This window comes from Bombina bombina, chromosome 2, assembly GCF_027579735.1.
Source record: "Bombina bombina isolate aBomBom1 chromosome 2, aBomBom1.pri, whole genome shotgun sequence".
NCBI classification, from domain to species: domain Eukaryota; kingdom Metazoa; phylum Chordata; class Amphibia; order Anura; family Bombinatoridae; genus Bombina; species Bombina bombina.
In genome coordinates this window covers 188,250,903-188,263,045 of record NC_069500.1, presented here as the reverse complement: position 1 = coordinate 188,263,045, position 12,143 = coordinate 188,250,903, and the positions used below count along the sequence as shown (strand labels likewise).

Below are 12,143 nucleotides of genomic sequence, written 5' to 3'. Positions count from 1 at the left end.
GGGGTGAAAGTACCATCGGAATGCCACTTTTATGAAATTTTCTTTTAAATGGGCACATATCGAAAAAGAAGTGCCAGACCTAAGAGTGTCACACCACTTTTCTGCTGACCAGGTGAAATTTAATTCAGACTCCCATTTTATCATGAATGGTAATTTATTTAACTTAGGAGGTGTATTGAATTGAATATAAAGGTCGGAGATTGCTCCTCTAATCCTACTGGTGGCCAAGCACAACCTCTCTACATAAGAAATAGCAGACATCTTATCGTTACCTAAAACTTCAGCTACCCTGGCTCTCAACTGAAGGTAGTGAAACCAACTGGCAACCCCCGACCTTTTGAGTTCAGCATACTGATGGAAAGTTATAACCTTAGTCCCCTCAAGAGCATCTGCAATTCGATATAGTCCCTTGTTTGCCCATTTCTCCTGTGTATCTTGGTCATAACTAGTGGATAACGTTACCAGCGGGGTCGCTTTCGATCCCCTCTGAAGCAAGGGGTATTTGGTTGTCAAGGTGTCCCACATTATCAATGTATGTGCTATGGTGATAAAGGATCTCCAATTAGTGGGTCTATCTTTTTTTTTAGACCACAAGAGTTTATAAATAGGGTATGTCTTCATCATGTCTGATTCTATCTGTACCCATTGGATTTTATCTAAATGATTATGCCACAGGGTGGATTGTGCCATTCTAGCCGCGTAATAATAGGATGTTAAATCCGGCAGCCCCATCCCTCCTCCCACCTTATGTCTACTAAGGGTTTGTTTGTTTACTCTAGATCTTTGGTATTTCCATATAAAAGCTATTATGTCTTTTTGTATTTTCTGTAGTGTTGAGGTGGGTACATTTATAGGTAATGACCGAAAAAGATATAGAATTTTAGGCAGAACTACATATATGTTTTAAAGGTAAATCTTTTATTTTATGAAAAGTAAACATTGTGAATTTTCCATCACTTTAAAGAGGAAAAGAAAAAGCTTGATTGCAAGATTAAAAAGCTCTGTAATGGATTACTGTGCTCAGCGCATTTCAATGATAACTGTTGTCTTTTTCAAGAGCAAAATAAAAACAAAATCATAAAAAAGCAATAACACTTATCTTTACAACTTTAAAGACATATCCTAACAGTCCCAGCCATCGACTCTCTAGCTTCCATCATGGTCTCTGGAAAGGGGATTCACATTTTGCGAAGGAACACATATATTTGTTTCCAAAAAGAGAAGCCCAGATCTTAAATAATCAAACTGCCTAACATTAAAATAATATAATAGTTTATTATTTTATTATTTCTGATTTATTCATTTATTTTTTTGGGAAAGAAAAATATTAACAAATGTTCTATCAACAGCTATAAACCTCTTTTAACCAATCAAAACATCATAATGTATTTTCAAAAACTTCCAATTATAAACTGCCAAATAAGGGACCAATCAAAACAGTTATCAAACAAGTAGTCATCACGGAAAAGTTCCCAATCAGGTACACTACTGTTACAAATCCTCACATGAACCCAGACGGCCAATCATAGTCACAGAAAAGTAGAAAAACGCCGGCTTCTTCCCTAGTCATTTTATGTTGATAGTCCACAATCAGTTCCACTCTATCCTAGGAAGGATAATAAAAAAGGTGTCCAGTCATACTCCATTATTCAGCATAGTCCATATAAATAAACCAAATGTCCTCAAAACCATAAAAGTTAATTTCTAATTAAAAAATCGATGTTGTCACATTTAAATTAAGTAGAACAATTTAAAAAAAGTGGAATATGAGTATTTGAAAACAGGAAAACCCCAAAAATCTCATTCATAATTCGTGGTGGAATTCAGCATTGAACATGAGCGCTATTTTACGCTTGCGTGCAATCCCGCCCCCTGCCCGTTGTCAATTTCCCGGTCGGACTAGACTGCAAAGATTGAATTTCACCACTTTAGAGGTGGCAAAAGATTAGGGTCTGATGGCCGCTGCTTGTAAAAAAACGGCGTGGCTGTGCATGTTCTCTTGTGAGAACCTGCAGCCGTAGTGGGTCAAGAGGCTTGCAAAGCCTTTGATAAATTGACCCCTTATTATCAAATATGTTTCATTCTATTGTTAAATTTTGCTGAAGTAACAGCTTTGCAATACTGGCAGGTAGCTGAACACATGTCGTTAGCCAATCACATGAAACAAATGTATGCAGGCACCAATCACCAGCTAACTCCCACTACTGTAGGATATGTGTGTATTCATATTCAACAAGTAATACAAAGAGAATGAAGCACATCTGAAAAGATAAGTGATTTTAAAAGTGTCTTAAAATGACTTTCTCTATCTGATTCTTGCAAGTATATTTTTGACTTTGCTATCCCTTTAACAAAATTCTGTAATTCAGTATAAAAGTTGTATATTCAATAGACTGTGAATAACCTCTTAGCAAAATATAACATTAATAAATGTAACCGAGAGATAATGTGTAACACTGTGCACAAAAATATAACAGAAAGATATTCAGTCTCTTGGATGCTTTTGGAGAAATTGACCTTAAAGAAAAAAAAAACATATCACAGAGTTATGTGTGGCTCCACCAAGTGTGAGTACCAATACTTGTATCCCTGCCGTATACTTGTCACATTTGCAGTCTTGTGCTATGGATTGGTTTGTTTTTCTCTTTGAGGTCAATTTAAGAAGATATTACCTCTTATTTTCTCCAAAAGCATCCAAGAGACTGAGGGCCCCATGAATTAAAAGGTCGGGCAGACAGCTTCTCAACTTGCGAAGCTTTCTGCCGCCTTTGCTTCATATGGGCAGCGGATCTGTTAATCCGCTGGCCGTATGTATCATTACACTCTCTGATGAGTGTGTAATGCCCCGCCCCTTCATTCGCGCAACCAATCCCGCGAGTAAAGGGACTGTCAGTCACCTAGAGCGAGCAAGCTGTCCGTGATTTCTCTTCACCACCTCAGATGTGGTGAACAGTGTTAGCCACTGCTTCTTACATTGCGGGAAGCAGGCTCGCATATACAAACCTACCCCGCAAGGGCTCCGGAGCAGCTCTCTCTGCATCGTACATAGAGCCCTGAGTATCTTTCTTTTATATTTTTGCGCATAGTGTTACACTTTATCACTCTGGTATATTTTTTCATTATTTATTTGATACATAACACTGTAAGTGATATATTATTTTTATTTTTCACTATATAACATTAATAAATCCCTCTAGTAAAAAAGTCATATTAATGCAGTAACTTAATATATAATAAACAAATGCTAACTTAATAAATACCTCTTATAGTGCGCAAACATTAACCTATCTAAAAAAATACAATAATATTTGTGCACTTGAAGAAGTTTGTTGACCTTAATTTTTGGAGTGTTTTTTTCTAGGCAAGTCTTACATTTTGTGTTTTGATGTTTGGATTGTTTATTCTGAGAAAGGCGACTGCTGATCCCTGACACATCAATTGTTCCTGTTTGTGTGAATCTTTTTGTTTATAGACAGACAGATAGATTGATATAGATAGATAGATACTGTAGATAGACAGATAGATAGATAGATAGATAGATAGATAGATAGATAGATAAATACCAGATAGATAGATAGATAGATAGATAGATAGATAGATAACTAGATAGATACTAGATAGATAGATACTAGATAGATGATAGATAGATAGATAGATAGATAGATAGATATATACTAGATAGATAGATAGATAGATAGATAGATACTAGATAGATAGATAGATAGATAGATAGATAGATAGATAGATAGATAGATACTAGATAGATGATAGATAGATAGATAGATAGATAGATAGATAGATAGATAGATACTAGATAGATGATAGATAGATGATAGATAGATAGATAGATAGATAGATAGATAGATAGATAGATAGATAGATAGATACTAGATAGATGATAGATAGATAGATAGATAGATAGATAGTTACAAACTAAGCACTTTTTGGACTTATGTTAATTGTTATCTTTATTTAAATGTAATGTTTTGAGGCAGTAATGTGCCCCTTCCTCAGACCAACAAGAATGACATCAAACCCATTGTTTAAATGCCCAAACACACAATCACACACTAATAGTGAGCAGGGAAGTGTAAAACTCACCCCCTGGTTCAAATCACAATAATAACATAGTCATATTGATGTAAGGACCTATATTACCAAACAGTATTTCACACAATCATTTGCAATAACAGAAAAATATTAAAGTGATTAACTCTGTGAACCATACCTTGTCAATATAGATACAACTCACTGGCATCCTGATTCTAATTTGCAAAATGCCAAAGCACAGACATGGCCCAGGAGCAGGTCCCGCTGGTGGGCCAGTCTCCAATGCTAATCGCAAAGAAGAGTCTTGTAGTGTATATGGCATGAGTGTGGGATTAGAAGAGGCAGCTATATGTTAACAGTTTGATAGTTAACTCCAGCTATAGTGGAGTTCTTATGTTTGAGATAAGATCTAATGACATTATATAAGGATATATAGAAATTATTTAGATATGGTAATTTAGTCAGTCAGCTAATAATAATCTAAGTTATCAGTTAGCATATGATCCTATCAGGGGTAATTGCACCATATTTATATAGGTATTAAATATAATATGTACATAACATGTAGGGAGGCATATCCCCAGTGTTAAAAATGTATAAAAGTAAAGGGTCAGTTTAATACTGTACTACATAGATCAAATAAAATAAGGTAAAATGAGAACAATTCAGCATCATATCAGAGCATACCAAAGTTTATCAAAAGGTATTAGGCAAGATAGATATCTTGGCAAATCAATAAATATATCAACAAATTTATCAAAATCAGAGCATATTGAAAACAGATCAACAGTAGTGCTCAGGAATGTGGATATCACCTGTACAAATCCAATGATCAAAAAGTTTTATTTCCTAGTTCATTTTATGGAATATAGATGTTTCAGATAACAGTGATCAGAACACATCAGAATCAGAGCAAAGTAGGTGCCCAGGAGTGTGGATATTGAATGATCAAGGTAGAAGTTCCAAAATCAGGATCCTTAGAGACAACATTGCCACCATTTATGGCTATTAAGTCCCTATGGGTCAACTGTAAGTGCTATTATTATGACGTGGATCCATCTAGGAGCAACAACAGGCCAACCACAAAGTGTGTAGTGCATAAAAATCGTCTGTCATCTGTTGCATCACTCACTACAGCATTCCATACTGTCTCTGGAAGCAACATCAGTACAAGAACTATGCATCAGGAGATTCATGAAATCAACGGTTTCCATGGTCAAGCAGCTGTATACAAGCCTCACATGAACATATCCAATGCCAAACATTGGCTTGGGTGATGTAAAGCATGCTGCCACTGTACACTATCTCGCAGTCTGATCAAACATTTGGTGGTGAGGTATGCCAGGAGAATGTTACCTACTGGAATGCATAGTTTCTGCTGTAAAGTTTGATAGAGGAGGGATAATGATCTTGAGGTGTTTTTCAGGGTTTGAGCTAGGCCCCTTAGTTCTGGTGAAGGTTCATCTTAATGCTACAGAATACAAAGATAACTTTGTGGTAACAGTGTGGGGAAGGCTCTTTTCGGTTCCACAAGCAAGGTCCATGAAGACATGGTTTAATGAGTTTGGTGTGGAGGAACTCAGGTGGGCTTCACAGTGCACATAGTCCTAACGATAAGCCCATTCAGCACCTTAGGGATGAATTGGAACACTGGTTGCAAGGCAGACCTTCAGTCTGACCTAACAAATGCTCTTTTGGCTGAATGGACACAAATGTCCACAGACACACTCCAAAATCTTATGGAAGAGAAGAGTGGTGACTGTTAAAGCCGCAAAGGGGCAGGGGAAAATAATATAAATGCCTATCAGGAGAGCATTTATACATATGCCAATTAGGCCCAGAGTGGGAAAAAATCACCTTGGAAAAAATTTCTGTAAAGTACAGATTGTTTTTTTGCCTAGATATGCTTCAATGCAGTGATGTGCAGTCACTAGAGGTAGGTGAGGCAGTGATTCACCTCTCATATGGGCAAAAATATATTTTTTTATTGGCTTTAAAAAAAAATGTAATTTTTTTTTCCCAGCATTTTTTTCTCTCACAGCTATATGTTGTGCAATGAAGAGGCACAAGCAGGTCTGCCCACCATTACACAACATGCTGCGCCATCTACTGGATGCAAGTGGTTAAGATCATTGCATGGCCCATTAACTGCTTATTTGAGGCAGTCCTATTTGGGCTGAACCAATCCAGCGAGAGGCATTAGTAAGTGGAACATAGGGTTGGGGCTGGATGTTAAATCATATAAAACAAAACAAAAACGGAAAAAAACAACTTTCATATATTTTGTTGCTGTCCTGTGAAGCTGCCAGCTTTGCTAAAGTGAAAAAGAGAGTTCTGTTCTTCCCCTCTAAGTGCAGTGGAATGTGCCACTGTCACTTCCTGAATCCTTCCAGAGCAGGAGAGAGGCACAGAGAGCAGTGTTTAACCAACATCTTATTAAAGTAAGATTTTACTGATAGGGATTCTGTTAGTGAAAATGATAATTTAATGAATGTGGTTTAGTGTTTGTTTACTCTTTTACAGCAGGGTCGTTTTTGTATTTTGTTTACTCAAACTTTACACCCACTAATTTAGCAGCTTGCCTCTGTACTTCACACTAAATTATAGACTAATTTTCTGAACTCTCTGTAGCTCTGCTGTTTTATTACTTTAAAATGCAGTGGTCCCCCCCTTGTGTGTGTGTGTGTGTGGTCCCCCCCCCCTTGTGTGTGTGTGTGTGTGTGTGTGTGTCTCTATCTATCCATCTCTCTCCTTATGTGTTGTTCTCCCCCATGGTCTCTTTCTCTCTCTGTCTCTCTTCCTCCCCCTCTGACTCTCATCCCTTATGTAATGAAAGAATCTATAAGCATAATTTGCAGCATTAAAGTAAAAAGTATGTTTTAAACATATTTTAATGGGCATGGATTTCTAGATCTCAAAATCAGAGCAAGCATTGTGTTATCTGGCAAGAGTTTCTGTTACAATCCTTTAAACTAAAATCAGATGTTTACTAAGTTGACCAGTTTTCCAAGACACCATTTAAAGGGACATGAAACCCATATGAAATCCATATGCAAATTTAAATAACTTTCCAATTTACATCTAATATCTAATTTTCTTCATTATTTTGATGTCCTTTGTTGAAAATCATATCTAAATATGCTCAGTAGCTGCTGATTGGTGGCTGCACATAGATACCTCATGTGATTGGCTCACCCATGTGCATTGCTATTTCTTCAACAAAGGATATCTAAAGAATGAAAGAATGAAGGCATATCCTGCCTCACCAGCCTCTGACGTCACTGCACGTCACTGCTTCAATGTTTAACACCTTATAATCAGTGTGCAAAAACTGATTAGGTACAAACAATTGCATATAAAGAAAGAGTGAAGAAGAAAACAAAGTTGCAAAGGAAGAAATCTAATCTAAATAAGCACCTGCTAACCTGTGTTAACCTGTTTAACGTATAAGAGGGATATAAATTAAAGGAGGCTGACAGTATGAATCTGTTACTTTATTTAAAAAGCCTATGAAATTATTATTTATTCTTGTGAAAGTTCCAACTGAAAAAGCCTTAGTATATGCTATAGAAAAATACAACCAAATTATATAATATGCAGAATTTTAGGAAGATTTGTATGTTTTTAATCAACCAGGAAAACAGCAAATTACTTGTTCTTGAACTAGATTTTCTTTTAAAGTCTTATTGTTTTCTACTTTTTTTTATTAAGTTTTATTGAAGAAAGATAGAAAGTTACAAAAGTTACACAGCAAAACAGAGAAAGAAACAGATAATTACAAATGTAATGTAGAAACAGTTACTCTCTCAGCGTAGTGAAGAAATTTACATAATGCTCACACCATTAGGCCATAAAATCTAAAACAGCCAAAAAATATAATTTTTTTGTCCGCTCTGCATCCGACTCTTGCTTCTCTCAACATAGAACTCAGAGAGGAACTTATATTTGCATGTGTTAAGCAAGATGGAGTTCAACTGCACATGAGGGTCGCCATGATGTTTCTACCTAGGTAGAACATCATAATAGGGCTGCCATAATGAGCAAAATCATGGGTTTGGTAGAATAAAATTTTTTGAAGAACAATTACAATCAAACGGTAAAAAAACTTTTGGCTAGATTACGAGTTATGCGTTAGGCTGAAAAAGCAGCGTTAACAGGTCCTAACGCTGCTTTTTCACTACCGCTGATATTACGAGTCTTGCAGGTTTAGGGTCCCCGCACACTTTTATGGCCTTACTGCAAAACGACTTACATAAACTTTGTAAATCCTTTTTTCTATGGGACTTCCATAGCGCTGGTATTACGAGTCTGTCCTGGAAGGCCAAAAAGTGAGCGGTACACCCTACCCCATCAAGAGTCCTACCGCATTTAAAAGTCAGTAGTTAAGAGTTTTACACTACAACGCCGTAGAATAAAACTCATAACTAAAGTGCTAAAAAGTACACTAACACCCATAAACTCCCGCATCGCAAACACTAAAATAAAAATTGTAACCCCTAATCTGCCGCTCCGTACATCGACGCCACTATAATAAACATATTAACCCCTAAACCGCTGCACTCCCACCTCGCAAACACTAGTTAAATATTATTAACCCCTTATCTGCTTTCCCTAACCTCGCCGCCACCTACAATATACTTATTAACCCCTAATCTGCCGCCCCGGACATCGCCGCCACCTACATTATACTTATTAACCCCTAATCTGCTGCCCCCAACATCGCCGACACCTACATTATTTTTATTAACCCCTAATCTGCCGCCCCCAATGTCGCCGCAACCTACCTACATTTATTAACCCCTAATCTGCCGCCCCCAACGTCGCTGCCACTATTCTAAATGTATTAACCCCTAAACCTAAGTCTAACCATAACCTTAACACCCCCTAACTTAAATATAATTACCATAAATCTAAATAAAAATTAATATTATTACCTAAATAATTCCTATTTAAAACTAAATACTTACATATAAAATAAACCCTAAGCTAGCTACAATATAACTAATAGTTACAGTACATTGTATCTAGCTTAGGGTTTATTTTTATTTTACAGGCAAGTTTGTATTTATTTTAACTAGGTAGAATAGTTATTAAATAGTTATTAACTATTTAATAACTACCTAGCTAAAATAAATACAAATTTACCTGTAAAATAAAACCTAACCTAAGTTACACTAACACCTAACACTACACTACAATGAAATAAATTAACTAAATTAAAAACAATTAAATAAATTAAATTAAATTAGCTAAATCACAAAAAAAACACTAAATTACAGAAAATAAAAAACAAATTACAGATCTTTAAACTAATTACACCTAATCTAATGGCCCTATCAAAATAAAAAAAGCCCCCCCCCAAAAAAATAAATAAATAAAAAAAAGCTCCCCATTGCCCTGAAAAGGGCATTTGGATGGGCATTGCCCTTAAAAGGGCAGTTAGCTCTTTTGCGGCCCAAAGCCCTAAACTAAAAATAAAACCCACCCAATAAAAACCTAACACTAACCCCCTGAAGTGGCTCCATCTTCAAGACATCCGAGCATCCTCTTGCATCAGCCAATAGGATTTTTTCTACCTTAATTCCGATTGGCTGATAGATAGATAAAATCAGCCAATCTGAATCTAAGGGACGCCATCTTGGATGACGTCACCTAAAGGAACCGTCATTCAGTAAGAAGACTCCGGATGAAGAGGATGCTCCACGTCAGATGTCTTGAAGATGGAGCTGCTCCGCGTCGGATGGATGAAGATAGAAGGTGCTGTCTGGATGAAGACTTCTGCCCGTCTGGAGGACCACTTCGACCGGCTTGGATGAAGACTTCTCCCGGCTTCGTTGAGGACTTCAGCCCGGTTGGATGAAGACTTCTGCCGCTTCCTTGAGGATGGATGTCCGGTCTTCAGAACAGTAAGTCGATCTTCAGGGGGTTAGTGATAGGTTTTTTTAAGGATGTATTGGGTGGGTTTTATTTTTTAGATTAGGGTTTGGGCCGCAAAAGAGCTAACTGCCCTTTTAAGGGCAATGCCCATACAAATGCCATTTTCAGGGCAATGGGGAGCTTAAGTTTTTTTAGTTAGTATTTTATTTGGGGGGTTGGTTGTGTGGGTGGTGGGGTTTACTGTTGGGGGGGTTGTTTGAATTTTTTTTCACAGGTAAAAGAGCTGAATACTTTGGGGCAATGCCCCGCAAAAGGCCCTTTTAAAGTCTATTGATAGTTTAGTTTAGGCTAGGGTTTTTTTTTTTTTATTTTTTTTTTTATTTTAATAGGGCTATTATATTAGGTGTAATTAGTTTAAATATCTTGTAATTTGTTTATTATTTTCTGTAGTTTAGTGGGGGGGTTTGTACTTTAGCTAATTTAATTTATTTGATTGTTTTTAATTTAGTACATGTATTTAATTGTAGTGTAGTTTTGTATTTATTTTAGCTAGGTAGTTAATAAATAGTTAATAACTATTTAATAAGTATTCTACCTAGTTAAAATAAATACAAACTTGCCTGTAAAATAAACCCTAAGCTAGCTACAATGTAACTATTAGTTATATTGTAGCTATCTTAGGTTTTATTTTATAGGTATTTAGTTTTAAATAGGAATAATTTAGTTAATGATAGGAATTTTATTTAGATTTATTTAAATTATATTTAAGTTAGGGGGTGTTAGGGTTAGGGTTAGACTTAAGTTTAGGAGTTAATAAATTTAGAATAGTGGCGGCGACATTGGGGGCGGCAGATTAGGGGTTAATAAATGTAGGTAGGTAGGTGGCGGCGATGTTAGGGACGGCAGATTAGAGGTTAATGTTTGTGAGGCGGGAGTGCAGCGGTTTACGCGTTAATATGTTTATTATAGTGGCGGCGACGTTGGGGGCAGCAGATTAGGGGTTAATAAATGTAGGTAGGTCGCGGCGACATTGGGAGAGGGAGATTAGGGGTTAATAAATATAATTTAGGTGTCGGCGATGTTGGGGGCAGCAGATTAGGGGTTCATAAGTATAATGTAGGTGGCGGCGATGTCCGGAGCGGCAGATTAGGGGTTAATAAGTATAATGTAGGTGTCGGCGATGTCGGGGGCGGCAGATTAGGGGTTAATAAGTATAAAATTAGGGGTGTTTAGACTCGGGGTTCATGTTAGGGTGTTAGGTGTAAACATAAATTTTATTTCCCCATAGGAATCAATGGGGCTGCGTTACTGAGTTTTACGCTGCTTTATTGGTGTTAGACTTTTTTTCAGCCGGCTCTCCCCGTTGATTCCTATGGGGAAATCGTGCACGAGCACGTACGACCAGCTCACCGCTGACTTAAGCAGCGCTGGTATTGGAGTAAGATATGGAGCAAAATTTTGCTCTACGCTCACTTTTTGTCTTTTAACGCCAGGTTTGTAAAAACTTGTAATACCAGCGCTGCAGGTAAGTGAGCGGTGAGAGAAAACTGCTCGTTAGCAACGCATAGCCTCTAACGCAAAACTCGTAATCTAGCCGTTTAATAGGTCATAAATGCAACTAAGTTTCTAAGTTTTATATTTCATGATGTTTTAAAAGATATTAAGAAGGTCATAAATGCAACTAAGTTTCTAAATTTTATATTTCATGATGTTTTAAAAGATATTAAGAACATTTTTGAGTTTCCTATCCCTTTAAATGTCTCTGTCATCAAGTGGGAATTGTTTTCCCATATTCAACTAAATTTGTAGGCTACCCAGTTGAGGTCAACCAGTCATGCCCTGTTTCTGCTGAACCCACTCTATATTATGGCTATTTTTAAACCAGTCCACAATTTACAACAGAAATACTTCCATTGCAAAATACATAAGATTTGGGACTCCCAAGCCACCATGATCCTTTGGCCTAAACAATGTAGCTTTTGCAATCCTAGGAAAACTGATATATGATTATTATTTTCTGGAACTTCTGAATATATGAGTTAGGTAGTGGAATTGGCAGAGCCTGTTAGACATACAATAGGTGAGGTAAAATAGAAATTTGAATAGCATGTATCCTTCCAAGCCAAGATAGAGTTTTTGTTGCCACGAGACTACAAAGGTTAGTGATGACTTAGTATGCAACATCACACTGTGTAGGTGGCCATTACTCAGGCAGG

General features: G+C 36.8%; 1 protein-coding gene across 2 annotated transcripts in view; it reads left to right on the top strand.

Annotated features, from left to right (window-relative positions):
- SV2C (synaptic vesicle glycoprotein 2C) overlaps positions 1 to 12,143 on the top strand; it is a 370,967-nt gene that overhangs the window by 191,239 nt on the left and 167,585 nt on the right. Inside the window, exon 6 of one of the 2 annotated variants that reach the window (XM_053701387.1) lies at positions 1,913 to 1,934. The exons of the other annotated variant lie outside the window; for it this stretch is intronic. Coding sequence (XP_053557362.1) covers positions 1,913 to 1,934 — 22 coding nt within the window. The remainder of the gene's footprint in view (positions 1 to 1,912; positions 1,935 to 12,143) is intronic. 2 annotated transcript variants of the gene reach the window in all.